Source organism: Meleagris gallopavo, chromosome 8 (genome assembly GCF_000146605.3).
Source record: "Meleagris gallopavo isolate NT-WF06-2002-E0010 breed Aviagen turkey brand Nicholas breeding stock chromosome 8, Turkey_5.1, whole genome shotgun sequence".
NCBI lineage: Eukaryota > Metazoa > Chordata > Aves > Galliformes > Phasianidae > Meleagris > Meleagris gallopavo.
This window is the reverse complement of record NC_015018.2, coordinates 14,549,629-14,570,241: the sequence shown is the minus strand read 5'-3', so window position 1 is coordinate 14,570,241 and position 20,613 is coordinate 14,549,629. Positions and strand designations below refer to the sequence as shown.

The 20,613-nt window shown below is 35.8% G+C and overlaps 1 protein-coding gene across 1 annotated transcript in view; it reads left to right on the top strand.

Annotated features, from left to right (window-relative positions):
• ADK (adenosine kinase) overlaps window positions 1–20,613 on the top strand; it is a 255,177-nt gene that overhangs the window by 160,837 nt on the left and 73,727 nt on the right. Inside the window, exon 6 of the mRNA XM_010714373.3 lies at window positions 17,537–17,707. Coding sequence (XP_010712675.1) covers window positions 17,537–17,707 — 171 coding nt within the window. The remainder of the gene's footprint in view (window positions 1–17,536; window positions 17,708–20,613) is intronic.

The following is a 20,613-nucleotide window of genomic DNA, read 5'->3' as shown; positions in this document are numbered from 1 at the left end:
TGTTACAACAGTTGGTAAATCTTTAGCTTGCTTGATGTATATTATGTCACTGGTTCATCGAGGCACATGTATCAGCACAGTTCATAAATAGAAGCAGCTGGTTTCCTCTGCACTTAAGAGAATGCACAAACACACAACTGAGATCTTCAAATCCTCTGTATGCTTTGGATACAATTCCTATCCTGAAAAGCCATGCTGTGATTTCAATTAGTGCAGATGTGCACCAAGCCACCTTATTGGCTCAGAAAAGAATTCTTTTGTTTCAACACTTGAACTGCTAGATCTGGTTAATGTTACCAAATGAAAAAAAAATAACATCACACCTATGGTATTAGTCTTATACTCCAGTATCTGAAAAAGCCTTGCCAGAAAAAAAAAATGTTATCATCTCACAGGGAAAAGCTGAATTCATACACAGGAACTGCAGGATTACTTCAACATTTTACTAGTCCCCTGTAACACCAGCAAGTCCCATAAATGCCTAATGGAAAAACAGCAGAAAATGAGATCTGCAGCAGGGCCTTTAGAGATCAAATTTATGTTGCTGAACACTTTTTTCAGGTCAGGTTTAAAGGTCAAAAGAAAGTGGATAGATTAAATTTGCTGATTTTGCCAACTTTAAAGGCCTCTTTTAAAGGTTTTCTGTTTCTATGGACAGCCCCAATATGTTTTTGGATAGTTTTGAGCAAGAATTGAAATGTAGAATCTTTACTGTATTTTTCTCAGGTGAGAAATGCAATCATAAAACAATACTTAGCTATCCCAATGTGATCTTGAGCGGCATCTAATTTAGATCATCTTGAAGTAATTAATATTTCTTATTAATGAAGTTTTTAGTGTATATTCACTTTGCATGCAGACTCAGACTCATCTATCATGGGGCCAGCTGTGACACCACAGTCACACAGTTTGTTTTCACACTTGTGTTGGAATTTATCTCCCTGTTTCTCACACAATGTTTTTTCCTTCTGTATCTCCAAGAAGAAAAGTATCTCTCAGTGAGAGTCACTATTTTTTACACCCTGTGCTCTCTTAAATGTGAGTAGAATCAAACTGCATACTCACTTGATAAGGAAGGAAGTGGAATACAAAAACTTACTGCAGAGGATATCTACATCATCAGTCTTTGCAAATACTAGAAATGAAATAAATGATTAGGAAGATGGCTGTTGTATAATATTTTCAGTATCATAAGTAATTTGGGCAAAATGCAGAAATATCATTTCTGGCACCGTCTTTTCTACAGATTGTAGTAGCACACAAACACAAGTTGAGTTAGAACTTTGGTTTCTTTACATGAAGCAGTGTAGAACAAGCTCCATGCTTGTATACCTATATTTCATTATGTAGCTTTATTTATATATAGTTACTTAATCAGCCTCTAGAAGTATGAGTAACTTAGTATTTTTATAGTGCATGATGATTCAGTAGCAGCTTAATGTCAGGTCTTAATACTTCCCAATTAAAAAAAAATTACTTAGCCTCCACAGCAAAATTTACTTTGCCTCCCCATGGAAAAATCTTTAATGTGTAGCAACTGTAGTTGTTCTCTCATTGCATGTGTATGTACCTGTAAATTATCATGCCTAAAACGGTAGTCTTTAAAAAGTAAAGTAGTATTTCTGTTTTTTAAATGTGCTAGTAGATATATTTCTACTATATCATGATTTTTAGAGCATGAAGTTTTCAGTACGGTACGTAAGAATTTTGTTAATATCAAGTTTGTCAGAGACCATAGACAACTATGGTTTGACTTTGAATTATGTGAGGTCTCTGTTTGCTTTTTAAAATTGTCTTTGGAATGGAGAAATTACGTGACATCTGAAAGAACAGGTTTTCCAGTATCTTCCAGTATACTTTGAAGTTCGTTAATAGCAATTAGGGAAGTTAGGGAAAGCATTTCTCTCTTATCAAGTTATAAACATTAAAGAATCTTATTCTTGCAGTACAGCTCTTCAGCAAATCTTCTGCCAGGATCTGAAGAGCTAGCTGCTATGAAATCTGTGTGTCTTGCATGTAGTCATCCCATGGGAGAGTTGGATGTTTGAACTCTACTGCTATTATGGTGCTTTTCAAACTCAGCCAAACTGGACATAATGATTCCAGCTTCAGAGCTAGCAGAAAAAAATATTGAAATGGGAGCTCAGATATGCAACCACTTCTAGTGAAATACAGCTCTCTCTTATGTTCACAAACAGAGAAGATTGTCTGACCAGATATGTAGCTTGCTGAACTAAATGAAGCAAAAAAGCAAAACTGAAGGCATGGGCTTCAACTTAAGAACAACTTATCACAGAATGTGCACCAGCTCAGGGTAAATTTGAAAATTTTCCTTTCAGAATGTAGCTGATGGGACAAATTTTAATAAAATTGGATACATCTGCAGTGGTATCATATATCAACCAACAGGCAGACAAAAGAAGTAGGAATTTATTGGAGGAATCCATCTGACTTTTCTTGTGGGCAGAATTACATCTGGCATTTGTGAGGGTGTGCCATTTCCCAGATCTTCACAGTATGCTGGCAAACTATTTTAATAGGCTTGGATGCTCATTTGGGAGAGCATGATCTCTGGATAGATATGTAATTAACTGTAGTAAATCTAAGGTACGAAACTCCTCAGAACAAACTCCTTTGCCATAAGAAAAATATCCAAATGCAAATACAAATTGGTGACAGGCATTCAGAAAAGCAAAGTATTACTGTATCAAAATGCCAGACATTCAGATGTTTTATAGAAGTTTAATTTTTCTAACAGCTCCTTGTCATCTGTATCCTCAGAACATGGGATGATTATAATGGTAATTGTAGAAAATTGCGAGTCATCAGTGCTGTTAAATATCTAAATTCTAAAATGTATCATACAATCTTGAAGTTGTTGAATATTTTCCAAGGACTATTATTCACAGTGAGAATTCTGAAATTCCTTTGCTATGTTATTAAAATGGACAGGGTTGCAGTAGCGTACATGAGATGTAAGCAATCATTCCTGTGGAGTGTAGTTGCCAGAAAAGAAACTTCACGGGGAGACTCTGAATGCAATTTGAGAGGAGTAAATAGGGTCAGAATAGACCTCTAAGTCTAGCTTCAGCCATGTATGTTGATGTACTGCTATGTTGCAACCCATTCCCTGAAATCATGCCTCTGTAAAAGCTGAAGTGGCTTCACAGGTCTGAGGACTTCATTCAGGGAGTCACATAATATCTCCCTTTCCGGGCAAGGCCAGAACTAAAGTTTTTAATAACTTGTAATACTTAACTGTTTGGATTAAACAAAGGTAAGTGGCATATCCGTATTCTCTTATTATTTATATCAATTTCCGGCCAGGAAGATTAGTTGAAGTAGACTCTCATCTGGTTCTAGTTAAAACTGGAAGCAATCCTCTGGCAGTAGAAGATATCGACTCTGCATTGGATTTATCCAAATTACTTAATCAATTGATCAAGCTAGAACCCAAACACTAACTTAAATCATCCTATTCTGAGTAAAGTCTTGCTTCTGGAGCAGTTTTGAGTCTTTCAGAGTCTAAATCAGCAGCTTTTCCATTTGCATGCATTTAAGAAAATCAAGTTCTAAGCGTAAGTTCAGCAAGCATCAGAAAATAAGGAGGACCAGTTTCACTGCTAGCGCAATGGTACAGATCTGCAAATGCTAAAACAAACAAACAAACAAAAACCTCTGCCAGCAAGAGATTATTCCCTTCTTCACATTAAATTTCTACATCCTGCTGATTAATTATATTTTTTAAAAATTATCTTAAGTGTTGGTGATTTATAGGACCAATGGAGAACAGGTGTATGGATAGGTACATTGATGAGCAAGTCTTCCTTTGCAGGAGCCATTGTCCTACAATAAATACCTTCTCAACAGATGTGTCACTTGAAACCTTTTCAAAAAGTAAGTGAATGTGTACAAGGGCTATTTTCACTTGAGTGACAGATCAGAAGGAATACATCTTTAGCCTAACTGGTGGCCTTTTGGGTATGGAAACAACAAAAAAATGATTTGTTTATGGATCCTGGTTAAGCTGTTGTTTAGGACAGGTAATGTTCTTTAAAACAGTGATTTCCAGTTATACTTTTTTTTGCATATGTTTCATGGAATAAAATTTCTCTACTACAGAAAGATAGAGAATGAAAGAGGAGTAAAAGGCAGTTTGCCCTTTAAATTAATATATCTGAAGTGAACAAAGCCGTCCATTGTGTTGCTTTTGTGTGACTGTTGTTAGATATTAATTTGATAAGGACAGACTATGTTAAAATGGGAACTGAAAAAAATGTTAAGCCTTTTTTTTCCTGACTGCTTTGTCATACATTATAATGTTTATTGTTGAGATTAAGTACTCTCTATTCAAGCAGTAACAAGTTTCGTGGTGGAACAAAACTAAGCAGCACTAACAAAATTCATTTTGAACAAAAAGAATGAACAGTGAGATATGAAAACTATTGATTATGTTGTCTGTAGTGACATACAAACAAAGTGATAACTGTTCACATCTGTAAAAATTGAAGAATGGCAATGTCAAATCGTGCAAAGCTTAACATAAGAATCTGACGTCTTTGGTGAAAATTTATAATTACATTTGACACTTTGGTAGAGATTCGAATGAGGGTGGAATCTTGTCAAGTAATTTTTTTGTTGTTGTTCATGTCATTACCAACTGCTTAACCCTTTGATTAGCAACAATTATTACAATGGATAAATTAGGCTACTTAAGATGGAAATATGTTTGCTTGTGATTTATAGGAATATTCAAACATCTGTTTCAGAAGGCAGCTTAAGGTTAATTCCACTCTGAAGATGATGTTCTATGTAGTATCATATGGATTTCACTCTTGAGGGAAGGTTTTGTGACAAGAACTGATCCGTGTCTCTCCTGCTCTCTCTCTCTCTGAAAAAAAATTTTGAAAAGTATCAGAAAGTTGAAGAAACATGAATTATTTATTCATGGCTTTTGAACTCTGGGTTGAAGGTACCACTGTTACTTTCTCCTCTTGCTTTGTGGAAGTGTTTGGTACCACTGTGCCCAGTGCTTCGTTTCTCACTATGTTGCTGACGGGGTCAAGCCATAAATGTTGATGAGGAGGCACTGTATGGAAAAGAATAAAGAGAAAATTTTTGCTTTCTGTAGTTAACTGTCCTGAATCGAAAGCAAACTGCAGGATTTCCTGTAAATGAGGGAACACAATGATAGAGATGCATAAAAATATATCTAAAACTTGAGACAAGGACTTTCCACGTTAGCTTTGAGAAGTGCATACTGCAATTTATTTTGATGTGGACTAATAATTTTTACTCTCTAAAATGAGGTTATTTTATATTTATATTAATGAGATACAACTCAAAAATGCTCTAATTTGGATGTTTAAAAAATAGAAGTAATGTTTATATAACGCAAGGAATGTATTTAAAGTTCCAGAGTTGAGGAGGTGATTTTGAAAGATCCCAACTTCCTTTTCTTATAAAAGTACTAAACCATGAGCTTAAATGCTGATTTGAAAAGGAGTACTTCTTTATTTATCATTGTGTCCCATGTGTGAGTTAAAGATTCACTGATATTCTAATCTAGAATATCATGTTTATGGCATATAAATTAACACGCAAGTTAACGCTGACTGTTAAATACATCACAATAACTTTATTATGTATTTTTCTTATTCCCACTTATTTTTAAGGACAAAAATTGTGTGAGCTGAGATGGCAAGAAAACAAAGAACATTTTTCATAATTAATATTCTAGAAGCAAAGCTCATTCCTGTCCAAAGGAGTCTATCTTTGAGGCTGTAGGCATTATTAAGATCCCACTGGCTTCATAATTTGCAATTTTGGGAAGTTCTCTGTGGAGTTGAAGAGCCACAGGAGTATTTTATCTCTAAGCTGTTGATCTACTCAGAGAATCACAGAAGGGGCTGGAAGGGACCTCTGAAGGGACCTAGTATAATCTCCCTATTAAAGCAGTTCCCCACAGCAGGTCACACAGTAGACATCCAGATGGATCTTGAATCTCTCCAGAGAAGGACACTCCATAACCCCTGTGGGCAGCCTGTTGTAGTGCTGTCATTCTGACAGTAGAGAAGTTCTTCCTTGTGTTAGTATGGAACTTCCTGTGTTCCAGTTTGTGTTGCCCCTCGTTCTATCACTGTACACCACTGAAAAGAGGCTGGCCCCATCAACTTTGCTCCTACACTTCAGACGTTTATACACATTGATGAAATTCCCTCTCAGCCTTCTGTTCTCTGGGCTGAACAGTACTGGATCTCTTAGCCTTTCCTCATAAGTGCTCTAGGCCCTTTATTGTCTTTGTGTCTATTTGTTGGATTCTATCTAGAAGCTGGACTCCAGATGTGGCCTCACCAGGGCAGAGAAGATGGGGGAGGGTCACCTCCCTTAGATATTCTAATATTTGACTCTCTTCAATGAAAATTCTTTTTCTGTGTGAAATTTCTTCAACTGTTGCAAAACTCATTTTGGTATTAGAAACTATTTGAATCAAGTGATTTCCAATACAAATTTTTAAGAATATGTTAACTTCTATACATCTCTTAATTTCTTCCTGCACACTTCCATGTTTAAAGAGTGAGCAAACTGAATTAAAACAGACAAATTATTGTTAGGACTAACAAACAGAGGAGGCATTGATTCAAGAGGTTATGCTGATATTCCAAAACCAAAATTGCCATGATGCCCTTGAATGCATCCTTGCTTCCATAAAATAACAGTTTTGGAAGCCTAAGTAAATTTTAAAAAATCATCAATTACCAGCGATTTTCTGAGTTGTTATTTGTTTTCCGGTGTGTGATATTTAATCTGTGAATTGATTTGGAACTATAAATTCTAATTTATGTGACAGTTTATGAAATCCATTTGTCTGTCATATGTTAAGTGGAAAATACTGCCCACATGTTTCTATGGTTGCAGAAAAAAAAGATATAATACAAAGTATTTTTAAACTCAGCAGCATGTGTTCCTACTGTCAGAAGTTTGCAGTATGATGTCTGTATGTACATTTGTGATGTATAGGTGTGTGTGTGATGTGTACATCTTGTTCAGTATTTGAAGAATTCCGTTTTTCCAGCTACATTTTGTGTTTTCAGTTGAATATCTGTGACTTGAAGCTGTTCCTATCAGAAGCTGTATGGTATACGACCATTTAGTACCTAATTATGATGACCGAAAAGCTGCATGGATTTATTACGTTTCTAAGGTGGCTAAAGGGATATTGGTATAGGCCACATATATTCTTAGGGAGAAAATTGGTGTTTGCTTACTGGGTTTCTGAGGTTTCCTGATCTCAAAATTATTTTATTTGAAAACTCAGAGATGTTTTGCATCAGGAAAGGTTGGTTCTCTGCCGTTGTTTGACCACCTAGCTTGATCTTTTATGGATCAAAAATTGTTTTTAGAACTATTATACAAATTAAACGGGAAACAAAAATCTTCAGTACATTTCCTGTATTTGTAGTCTGATTTTCTGTGAAAGAGGCCAAAGAAAGTGACAAGAGCGCAGTCATTTTCAAGGAGAAAAGAAGAGAGAACACTCAAGAGAAAATGAAAACTTAGTCAGAATATTCAAGTATCTTGAATAGTAAAATTGGAGCTCCTAATGAAACACACTTCTCCTGCAGTAACACAACATTGCAAAAAAGTGCCTTAGCAGAAGAGTTACCCCAGGTTATAAGGTCTGGGAGTAGAAGACTACTACTGTTCTCTGGGGCTGCAGTACCAGTCCCACTGGTTTCTAAGGTGTGACCTCATGGGTTCATTAGAAACAGAAACATAATGTAGTTATTTGGCTCTGAAAAGCTAATAATTAGGGATATTCCTCCCACCTTTCAAGAAAGTATTCATTCAGACTGTAATAATTAATGCTAAGCACTTACGTGGCTCTTTATGTTCAAAGTGGTCTGTAGACTATTATTACCCAAATTAAGTGAAAATACCTTTGTTTAGGGTTTAGCAACTGTCCATGTTTCGTATTTCATAATAATTATTTGAATTAACCTAGTTCATGACCTTCATTTACTTGCCTGTTCAGAAACAAAGCTATGTGGCGGTGTTTGCATAATGAAAATTAAAAGCCTAAGCAATAACATTAATGTTCTTTTAAATAATTAATTTTAATGCGTGGAAGTGTGAGCAATAAATGTTTTATTGTAAATCCTGATGTGGTAATTAATCCAAGTGATTAGGACATAATTGTGTGTTCATAGAAAATATTATATTTACAATCAAAGTAGGTTTTTTGGAATCCTGACGCTGAGGCAAGACTTGAGAAAGGAGCGATAGTTAAAAGGAATCATTTATGCATTTATTTTTAAAATTGCTGTGTCAGAAATTAAAGGAAGTGCATTCTTTATTATTTGAGCATTTTATTTTGCTATATGCTTAATTTTTTGCCATACAATTGCTTATACATCAAATAAAATGCATCATAAAGGTACACAAGCTGTTAAAATCAGCTAGTAAATACCTTTGGGAGCCAAAGGGAATTAGTTTTATTAATTGTTTACATCTACAGCCCTATTGTTCCATAAAACATATTATTTTCATGGAGAGTTAGTCTCCTTATAAGAGACAGTAGTTCCAAGACTAGTGGTGGTGGTTGGGGTAGCCACATCGCACACGAAATGAATTCAGATCTGCCCCAGAGCATTAGAGCCATTCTGTATTCTCACAGATAGAGTTCATGGAGTTTGGAACATCAGTTGTATGTCATTGTTTTCCCCAGCAAAATTGTTTTATAACTGCATTATATACATCTGTGGTTCTGTATAGAGTTCTGCTTTGCCAGTTGTGAGGCTGCTTTGTTTAAACAGACTCACTTAGCAGATGACATAGCCTTGCAGTAGTGCAGTGAGCTTCTGAAATCTTTTGTTACCTCTTGATCATTTCTTTTTTCCCTTCTTCTTACCAACTGTGCAACAGTATCAGTGTAGTCTTTCTGATGATATGATCTTTATTAGTGAAATAATATGCTCTTTCTTTGGGGCTCTTGAAATATGTTCTAACGATAATGGTAATGACTTTGATTAATATTTAATCCCCGTGCTGCTATGTTCTTATAATTTACAAGATCTCAAAGGTAGCTGGGGGGAGGGAAGAAAGGTTTCTGCCTAAGTGTTTCAGTATGAGAGTGCTTAGGGAAAAACATGCCTATGTTTTTTTTACATCTTGTATCTCTTTTCTAACCTGATTTTGGGTAAAACCTTTCATAGCACGGCTGTGTTGTTGACAGGGAAATTCATAAGGTATAGAAGTCATGCTGGCATTGGCTTATTTTTCATGGCATTTTACTCGTTGCTGTATTTATTTATATTGCACAACAGTCGTCATTCCTCTGAATCATCTGGGAATGTGAATGCAGAGGGCACAGATACAGCAGTGTGTGCTGGTGTGGAGCGGGAAGTGGCCGAGGGGTTCTTTCCTCCTCTTGTTAGCAGGGGAGCTAGGATTTATAAATACAGCAGAGCAAGCCCAAATCAGTTTCCCCCTCCACTCCAAGAGTCACAGTATTGGCGTGCAGTCTCACAGAACTGAAATGTCTCTTGCATATATACAGAAATATTTTTATTGTTTTCAGAGCTTGGAAAATTATGGGCAAAATTCTGAGGGAAGCAGTAGTAATGCACCATGTTGGAATGTTCTCCACAAGACTTTTTGCATTTTTACAGGGCCCTTTAATACCCAGTCAGCTGATAGCGATTATCTGCTGATACAGTCGTGTTTGGTCATTGCTTCAGTCTGACAGTTTTACCTGTTCTTATATAAACCATTGTGTTGCTATGGGCATGTTTAATTTAAAAGATACTCATATTTTTTCTCTTCCCGTTCAAGATTATTCAAATATGTTTGTTTACAGAGCTCTCAAACTGAGGATTAAATGTCTAGAGAATTAGGAACTCTATGCATTAGTAGTTACATAGATTCTCTCAATTTACTAATATACTGTAAATATTATGTACACACCGAACTTGAATGAATTCAACATATGGTTAATGTTTACATAATTAATGAGATGCCAAATTATATTAATATGACAAGCCATACACATGAAAGCACATGATGCACAGTCATCAGGAGCTGAAATTTGCCACACCTTTTCTTTACTTCCTGAAATGCCTGTTTGCCAGAATTGTTCACAAAATTGTGGAAATTGGGATTGAAAAATCAATTACTTCTTTCTAACAAATGGCATAAATAATGTAAATGTCAATGTTAAGACTTGTTATTTTTTTTGTTAAACAATAATTAGTATGTTTGATCCTAATTTTTAGTCTAAACAGAACATTACCATTTTGTTTGTAGATGAATTAAGCATAGCTAGTTTTAATGTAGAGTTCTTTTAGAAGGAGGAAAGGTGAAAGAAACAATTCCTTTCATTAGTCAACAATTAACAAATATTTGGCAACATGGTGTTTTCTCAGTGAGAGTTCAATTGTTTTTCAATGAAGAAAAAGTGGAGCAAAGTGTTTTGAGAATACTGGGAGAAAAGAAGAGAAGTGGCTTATTCTTGATCATAGCTTGTTTGATTTGCAGCTTATATTTTATTGATGTTAATACCCTGTACTTTATAATACCTTTCAACATAGAATTTCAATCATTTCAGTAATGTTAAGTAATTAAACCTCCCACTGGTTCTGCCAATGGAAGTGTATTTATCATTATACCTATTTTGTAAGAGGGTAAACAAAGACAAAAAGGTTGAGTTACTGAAAAGAATAATCCACACTCCTGTTTGTCAGATGATGTTTCAGTAATGGCTCCCCCCAAAATATTCTAGACGTTAAGCATGTATAACAACACATGTCACTCCTTGAGCTTAATAAACTCACATAAAACTGTGCTGAGTGTGGAGAGAATATGGAGACTTTTTCTTCCTCAGAGAGAGGCAGACTTCAGGGAGCTGTATCTAACCATCGTTTTAAGATGTTAATTCATCTTTTTAAATTGAGTTCAAGTAACTTTGCGGTTTCCAGGGAAATGTCAGATTTTTTTTATTTGGGATAACATTGTCCTACACCAAAGCTAGATATATTACTGCTCTCTCATGCACGCACATGTCTACACCACGATATTTAGGTTCTCATCCATGCGTTCTGCAAGTACTCTTCTTTTAGTAAAGTCACCCAATTATTTTATTCTAAGTTTGTCTTGGAAGAACTTTCTAGAAAATGCTTGATTTAACTGATAGTAATCAGAATGGAAAAATATTTCAAAATTGTTTGGAATTTAAAAGAAGCTGCTGGTGTAAATGTAAAATAATTATTTTCTTTAATATGCAGTGCCAAATATTGGAGTTTTTTTGCTACTGTTGTAATCTGATAGCTAATAATATGGCTGCAATCAGAGTTTGCTTCAGCAACAAAGAAGCTGTTCAATTCTGAAAGCAATCCTCTGCTTCTGACACGTTGGCACCATCATAGAGGGAAATGTCACGGTCAATATAAGCACGTTTACTGACAGTTAGGTTTTTTCCTATGTTACTGAAAACTGTTTGAAACTTGGCTTTTATCAAAAACAGAAACTTTGACCACTCCAAATGATAAAACAACAGTTTACAGCTTAGTCATTTTCCAATTATAAAGCAATGCTTTAATGAAAATAAACAATGCATACAGGAACAAGGCAAAACAATTACTCAAAGAAATTGTTGCATTCTTGCCATCTGAGCTTTATGATTTCCAAGAACCATCTCCAGTACAAACTAGGCAAAGAGCAGTGGGTTTTGTTTCAGTGAGTAACTACTTGCTGACCAAGATAAAATACAATTTGAAAATGTAATTGGTACCATGCAGGTACTTACTAAATTCCTAAGTAACCTATTACATGAAGAAGAGATACATAGATGAAAATAACTTCTATATATTTAACTAATTTACAAACTGAGCGTTACCCAGCTTATATGCAGGTTTTGTCTTTCTTAGAGGAAGTAAAAATTTAATTAAAGCACAAGCACCTTTGTTAGGAAAATGTGTGGTGTTTGTTTGATTTGTGTGGATGTTATTACTGTTTCTGGAGTTTTTTATCGTCAGGAATATTTTAGTGCTGTGGCCAGATACTTCAGTGTTAAAGATACAGTTTTATGTATTGTTCTCTACTTATTTAAACTCATGGAAATACTACGATGAAGAGGTTTGGGTCTTCAGTTTCCAATTCTGAAGGAAGGGTAGTCTCATTGTCCTGACTCACAGTGGGTAGGATATGGACTGCACCCAATCTGGGCTCCATGCAGCTCAGAGCTCAGAAGGCACGAGTCTTTTGGTGTCCTCTGGTTGTAAAGGCACATGGAAACCTTGTGTAAGCCATTCTGTCTGGAGCAGTTACCCCAAGATTCATTCCCCATCCCAAGAACTGCCGTGTGTTTCATCTTCGCTCCTTCCATGCCCTGATGGCTCTGCTGGGCTGCAGGAGACGGAGCTGGTGGCAGAGCAGAGGAAAAGTCTCTTATGTACAAGTGTGTGCCTTCAAGTTCTCCTTGTGTACAGAATATGTGAAACTTGGCCAGCTCCAAAGCTCTGACATGGTTATGTCTTGAGTTTAGCAGAGCACACTCTTCTGGAACGTGAGCAGTCTCACTGATTTTACTGGAAGTGCCAGCATGCTTGAAGCTAGATGGCTTCTGCAGGGCTTTACTGGATCATGGTATTTATCAGGACTGTCACTGCAGAACTGTCAAAATATCACTGCCTGAAAAATTCTTCTCTTTAAATGGATGAGCGTATGATGTCATCATAACTGCATTTTTATTAAGTCCGTGCCATAAAATAATTTTGGATTAAATGATGTGTTCTTTTCATGTTGCCAGAAAATAATTCACCCTTAATGGCAACAGACTGTTGTATATATATCCGAGAGTTAAATATTTTGATTCATACTTAAAATATATTGATTTTACATTGTTACCAAATGGTATTTCAAAATACCAGTTCAGAATACCATGGTTCAAAGTCTAGTCACTCATAAAGTCATTTTCTTATAAACTCCTCTGAAAATGGGGATGGCAAGGAGACAGAGCTACAAAGAACAGAGGGCAAATGGAAGCGTTTTAGTGTGTGATACGTTTGAGAGCAATCTCATTTTTTATTGTTTCTATTTGAACTTCTGCAAATGTTGTTTCTGTGGTGTTAATAATAAATCCAGAAATGCAAAGCTGTTTGTTATCGTCTCAGACTGGATTTGTCTAAACGTAAAGAAACTTAAAGAAAGAATTCATTGATTAAAGAAAGAATTGATCCTCATTGTGCAAATATTACGTGTACCTAATCCAGATGAATTCAGTGCAAGTGTGTTTTTTTGTGAACAAATGATGGCAAGACTGCTCTGTTTGGACAGAACGCATATTCAGAAATACTTTCGCCAAAGCCAGGGTAGTGCTGGCTTCATGAGATGCTTCAACACTCTGATTCTGTGCTGCCAATAGTTCTGACACCCTTCAGTTGCTGCACTCATGCCTGCTATTGCTAGTGGTACATGAGCACAGTGTAGGTCAGAAGAAACAGCTAGGTTTGCATGTGATAAAAAATGAGAGAGATGCAAGGATGTTGCCTGTGTGTAAACTCGCCAGATTCTTTAAATAATTCTATTAACTGTGGAAAAAAACCACTTGATCATAAAGAACTGTCCCATACCCAAAGCATCTGGGCATATTTTAAAAGGTGCATCAAAGAATTGCAGAATATTGCAAAAGCATGATAATTGCACATCTTAATGCTGCATTTTAAAATCTTTTAAGTTATAAACAAGCTACTCTATCTCCTGTGGCCCACATGTCTGCAGCTCACAGATGTGTTTTTCTTATTTTTTCCTTTTTGTTTCTCCTCACAAAGAAAACATTTTTCTCCACTGAAGAACTGTATTTAAACAGAAGTTCTGCCTATAGAGGAGGGACAAAAAGTATATTTGTTTTGTGTTTGTATAGATACAAACATGCATATAAATATTTCAATATATCACCTTATTTTCCTGCTATGTATATTAGTTCAGCTTTGCTTTCCTACTTGTGGTACTGTGGTACCTTCCTCTTGGCACAGAAGAAAGGTTGGTTGCATTTTGAGAATCAGAAAATAGTGGCACATCGTGATCCAGCAGCATCTGGTGTACTTAGCCTCAATCAGCGCTTGCCAAAGGAACGCAGTGCTGCAAGTATGTCTGATAGCCTTTAATGTTTAATAGGTTTTTGTAGTACAATATTGCTCCCTTTTACTTTCTCTTGACTGCGCTAATTATCGTATGTCGTTGTATGTACTGCGTTCTTTTGCAAACATAAATGCATGCATGAGAATTTCATTTCTACCATGGGTCTGAGAATTTGATAGCTACCATGGCTACTGGAATTTCTGTATGTTAACCAAGTGACTCATCTTTTGCTTACAAACAGTTTTGTTGTAACTGTTTCGAAACAGTTTTTGAGATAAAAAGATTCCCAAAACTCTCAGAAGTAGATTGTGTAGATGGATACAGTGTGGTTTTTGAGCATCCTCTTAATCTACTTGTCAGTGGGAATAGAACTTCCCACTAGTGCAATACTAAGTCATCTTCTGTAGTGCTCTTTATCATGTATTTTGGGAGACTTGGAACTATCTGTAAAAAATCCATAAATGTTACTGCGAAATGAGAGCGCGTATACTGTCCAACATTTTACCCCAGGGAAATCTCCAAATTGATACTGCTACTAGAAGAACAAAACAAAACAGCACTAACACCAAAAATAAACGACGAAAGAGGTGCTTAAGAAATTAAGCAGAGGTATAAATCACTATTGGTTCCCAGCCAATATTCCTCCACCTTATAAACGTCCTTATTTGACATCTGAAAACTTCACCATTCTGTCCCAGAAGCAATACCTAGATGCAGTTACTCTCACACCCAAAGGTGATGCTGGCTAGCAGTTAATTGCTAGAGTAGGTGGGAGCAGCTGACTGACATGCTACTTTAGATACCTCTCACTGGCAAAAAGCAGTGGCAGCTGCAAGAGCATGAGGGCTGTGCTACTAAAGATTATATGAAGTGATTTTTCTTTGTTGTGAATCTCAGATAAGAAACCGTGTTTATTTTGGAGGAGTTAATTCCTGTTCAAAACTGTAGCATGCTGCACAACTGTCCTGTGGCTTATCTTGCTGAGGTCCAGTGACAGTAGTTGCTAAAGCTGCAATTGGCATTCCCCTGAAAATAATCATGCTCCATTTAAATATTTACAGGTGATGAGAGGAGTATCTAATTAGCTTTTTTTTAAACCCAGATCAGTTTAGATTTTATACATTTCCTTCCTACTTCATAAATTCCACTGTGTGAATTATTCTGCAACAGCTTATTTTGTTTTATTGCTGCAACTTTTATTTGCAAAGAACTGTCATACTTGGCAAAGTTGTAACAAGAGTTCTCACACATAATTCTTAATTTCTACATATTTTAATATTGGATAATACTTAAAAATATAAAAGAAAAAGCTCTTGGAAGAATGAAATTAAATGGCAGAATTGAGCTTTAGGAAACCCAGAAGACCGAGCTGTAGCTTTTAAAGAGTTCTATCCTTTAGCTTTGCTGGATCTGAAAAGCAAGCTCTACTATCTGCATTTCAGTACTTTTATGTTGCCTTTCCAAAGGAAAAAGGAGTTGGATGCAGGCCTCAGTTATATCTCATGGGGATAGTGTTCTGTACCTTAAATTACAATCAGATGTATTTTAGTTCAGACGCAGTTTTCATCTGAAAATTGGTAAGAAGCCTAATTATTTGACCAGGTTACTATTTACACAGACCACTGTATAGCAATCTATGATTTATCCACAGCTGGCAACATGTGAACCTTGAAAGGTTTTGTTTTGTGTTTGGAACAGTTTTTAAAAAATCTGACTCTGTTCATTAAATGAAAAAATAAAAGATAGTAGAGATTGCTATGGAGACAAGATGTTATATAAACTGTTCATTTTAACTCTTCAGAATGTAAAAATAGCAAAGAAGCTTGGATGTTTACAGGCTTCCAGTCGTTAAAGGTACTGAGTAATTCCACAAGAAGCAAAGCATTCTTATGCCCTTTGGACTTCTATTGTCATGTAGCAAGTCATGCATTTTCTAGACTGGAGAGCATGGAACAGGGAAAAAGAAATAGAAGACTTTCTAAGTAGTCTTTAATCTATAGACTTCTCATTATATTATTCTTCCAGCAAGTACAATACCTAAGATGATCTGTTAGTTGAAGTACACAGGAAAAAAACACGTATATTCTGTAATTCAAATATAGAATAATATGTATAAAAAATGGAAAATAAAATTGTTTCACTGTTGAACCTTTTAGCATTTTACAGTGACAATGTTACAGATAGAACTGAGATAGGGTTTTGTTTATCTGACAACCTCCCCCCCCAGTGTTTTTTTTTCTGTACCTCAGATATTATCTCTGGCCTTAAATTTAACAATTGCTGCTTTTACTTGAAAATTACTATTATTCACTGAGCTTTGAAAACAATTCACAGAATCACGGAACCGTAGGAGTTGGAAGGGACCTCTGGAGATCTAGTCCAACCCTCTTGCTAGAGCAGGTTTTCCACCATAAGTTACAATTAGGTTAGAGGATCACCTCCTTCCATGTGAAACCAAGTTGTTTCCAGATATCAAGTTACATTAAGTGTGATATTCCCACCTACATCTCTTAGCATAAATACTGCGGGCAGATGGATGTGAAAGCTGTCTAATCACAAAAAATAATGAATTTAGCTAGTGTCTACAGCACATAGTGTTTAGGATGGAAAGTAATGGTAGGGCAAAGGAATGCGAACACCACAGGCTTCAAATATTACTATTAAAGAATGAAGGTCAGTACTTTTACAGAAAATGATAAACTACACTGTGTTATTTTTAAGAGACTGAGCATAGTAGTTGCAGCTGAATGTCCCACTGAGACTGCGGGGTCCACCTCGGTGTGCACTGGGGTAGGAGCTGCATGTTGGCTCAGTGCTGAGAGCATCCCGGCTCCCTTTCCTGCAGAAGCCTGGATCCTTTAGTGGAGGTTGTAGACAAATGAAAAATACCAGGCAGAAATGTGAAAGCCTATAGATTTCTCCTGTAGATCAATTATACCATACTCAGCGTATTTATTAAAAACAAGATAGTAGTCTTTCAGGCAAAGGATTTAATTACTCTCTTAGCTGTGCGTAAGTCATCTTGTTGGACTCTGGAATTAAGCAGTGCAGTCTGATTGACTCTTGTTCCAAAGAGGGCCATTTAAAATTGTAATATTGTACCTCTTAAAATACAAATTCTAGTCTTGACTGCCATAGGAAAGTGTACTACATAGAAGGCAGAGGTAGTGGGTTGTGTTTAATTTGGAAATGTTTTTCTGTCTTAGCATATGCAGCTTCTTTGTCATCTCCCTAATACGTTAATGTAAAGGCAATATTTTTATCCATAGTTGTGTGGTTTTGCTTATAGAATGTGTGTGGCAGAAAGGTGGGATTGTGGTGGCATTCTAGAAACAGCATACTTACTTTGGTTCCTAATTTGAAGTAAATAAAAATCTTTGTTTTGTTTGGATGTTTGCAGGGATTCTTCCTGACGGTGTCACCAGAAGCAGTATTGAAAGTGGCTACTCAGGCTTCTGCAAACAACAAGATCTTCAGCTTGAATCTTTCTGCACCATTTATTAGCCAGTTCTACAAAGAGCCTATGATGAAAGTCATGCCTTATGTGGATGTCCTTTTTGGAAATGAGACGGTGAGTCTTATGAAAGTATTTGTGTCTCTTGCACTGTTTGTGTCTATCAGCTGCTTTCCAGTTCTCCATTATACAGAAAGGCAGTGACCATCTAAGATATCACTGGAGAATTAAATCCATAATCACAGGATTGTGAAATGTCAGTTGATGCCAGATATGTAATTTGACCTGTCAGATTTGCAACTTGCTTGTTTTAGTCTGGAAACATGTGAAGAAATTAGATTAAAAAAGGAAATCTCCGACTTATTAGCTGCTCCTAATAAATGCCCACATGCATGATAGACCAGCCCTGTAGTTAAATTTCTGTGGGGAAAAAGCATATGAAAGGCCACTGTGGAAGTGCTGCTACTCATTTTCATACTCATATGCCTTTTCTTGATAACATTTCTGTGTTGAAATAGACTCTTTGGAGAGAAGTCATAAGAAAGCTAAAAACCAGTCAGTTGGTTTAGAAGTCCTTCACTGATTTTTGTCATGGATAGACTTGGTAGTCTGACTAAGGAAGGCTTATTTTTGCTATACAGCATTTGAGAAACATTTTGCATGAAATCTTGCCTGAAAGTCCATGGTATTAGGCAAACTGAATTCAAATTTCACTCATTGTAGTGATATCATTTTAATTTTTTTTCCGTTTCAGAAAGTGCTCTTAAATATTCGTTTTCTTGGCACAAAATGGTTTAATAGATATATTTATCTTGGAAAGTGTGGCATACCTAATTGAAGTGTTGGCTTGTCAGAGATAACTACGTTAGTACTGGAAAATTGTGGAGAAGTGACTTATTCCTGTCAGTGATTATTCCTGGTTGTGACTCAGGGTGTTACACCAACACAAATCAATTTTTCTACTATTGCCGTCTCCAGATCGGGGCCTAGCACTGTTACAGATACAATACTTGAAGAAGTATTTTTAAAATAAAGGAAATTGTAATGTTTTTAAATGCAGTAGCATAGGAAATCTTTCTTAAACTGTAGCTAGCAAAGCAAGCAGTATTTTCTTGATAATTTGCTATTATTGCCAATTTTTGCTTTATTCTGTTTTTTTTTTTGTTTGTTTGTTTTGCAATACAATCCTCACAAGCACAATACTGAGCGTTCTCATTTAATAACAGTATATTATAAATTTAAAAAAAAATCAGATTTCACAAATTAGGTAGACAAAGCTTAGTTAATACTTGGGTGCAAAGCTTCAGAGAAGCTTCTGGGACTAAATGTCTGATCTTCTATATAAATATTGCCTCATTAAATTCATATCACAGGAGTTCATAAGGTGCTGTTTTTCAGAAGATAAAATGTTGATCGGTACTATTTGTATATTTGCATTCTTAATAAGCAATAGCCCACTATGGCAACATTCCAATTTTGGAAATTATATTCAGACTACCTTAATTTCCCCTGCCATTTCAGTTTGCTATGGTATTTTTCACCTGCTGTTGTAAAATATTGTGTAGCACTGTTGTATGTTTTAAAGCGTCGAATATTCCCTACATTTTCTGAAGCAGCTTAGTGTCTTTGAGGTAAAAGATGCTTTTTAAACTAAAATGATCCTCTTTAGACTTGTTCGTAAATACTTCAGAGTACAGGTCATTTCTGTTCCTTTTTGCACACAGTGTACTTGAACTTTGAAATCAGTTGAAAATCCTGGTCATCTTTTAGTCTCTGCTTTTGACTATGTAAACTGGTCGTTGCTGCTTTTGAGTTGTTGAAATTATATTCACAGTGGTTTATTCTCTTGTCTTTCTGTATAACTTGAAGCCACACCCTTGGCATGGTATACATCCAGTTTATAGTAGCTGCTGTATTTTGTAATCATCATTCTTTCTACTCTTTGCATATGGTTTGTGGTAAAGAGGGGTTGCAAAACTGCAGAAAAGCTTACTTTGACATGTTCTGCCTTCTGGTAGCTTCCTTCTTTGTTTATTGTTTTTATATTCGTTTCATTTGCAAGTACATTCAGAACTTTTTTGTCTTTATGCCTGCCTTGATGGGCAGAGAACCTCTTCAGCTAACCAACACCAAGACTTTGCTCATTTACTATGATTTCCTTTTGCTTTTTGCAAAGTTTTCCATCAGTTATGCTAGTTTAGTTAAGTACTAGAAGCACATAAGTTAACATACAAGTAAGACACCCGAAGTGGTGTGGTTGTTATTTTATTAGTACAACAATAGCCTCAGACACAATTTTTATTCCTCTCTGTGTTTATCTTCTCACTACATTATAGACCAATGCAATTTGATTGTTAAGCACTGAGCTGTTTATTTTTTTTAGAGTAATAGAAAAAACATCCAAGAACAGCAAGATTCCAAATTGCTGCTATTCCTAAACCAAAAACAATTGGCAAAGTGATTTTAAATTATATCTTCTACTTGAAAATTAACATCTGAATGGAGATTGGTTATTTCAAGTTTCAGCCAGATGGCAATTAAAATGGGCAAGTTATAAACCTCTTGGAATAAATGTTCTAGTTTACAATGTAAATGCCAGCATACCCTTATCTGCAGTCGAGACAGTGAGCGCAGTGGTAGGAACTCAGCACATTTATCAATTCCAGCACTAGCTCAATGACCACTGGTGTTTTGATCACTGTTTTAGATCCCTTTTATAGCTAGCCAAACATCTTGCCTTGGATTTTTGATATTATTAACTGTACTTCATGTAACAAATTTAGTACAGAACATTCTGAATAGGAATAATTACACGTTCATTGCTGCTAACCAATTAAGGCCATTCTGCAGTCGTAGTCTAGCAATACATGACTGGAGAACTTGATTATTGTCATAGCTTTTAATTTTTATTAAATTAAGTTTTTTTAAAATAGTGTCATTTTGCAAATGATTCTTAGCAATAATACCTTCCAAGCCACCATAATCACTGGATAATTAACCTGCCAGGATTAAGCATACTCTAC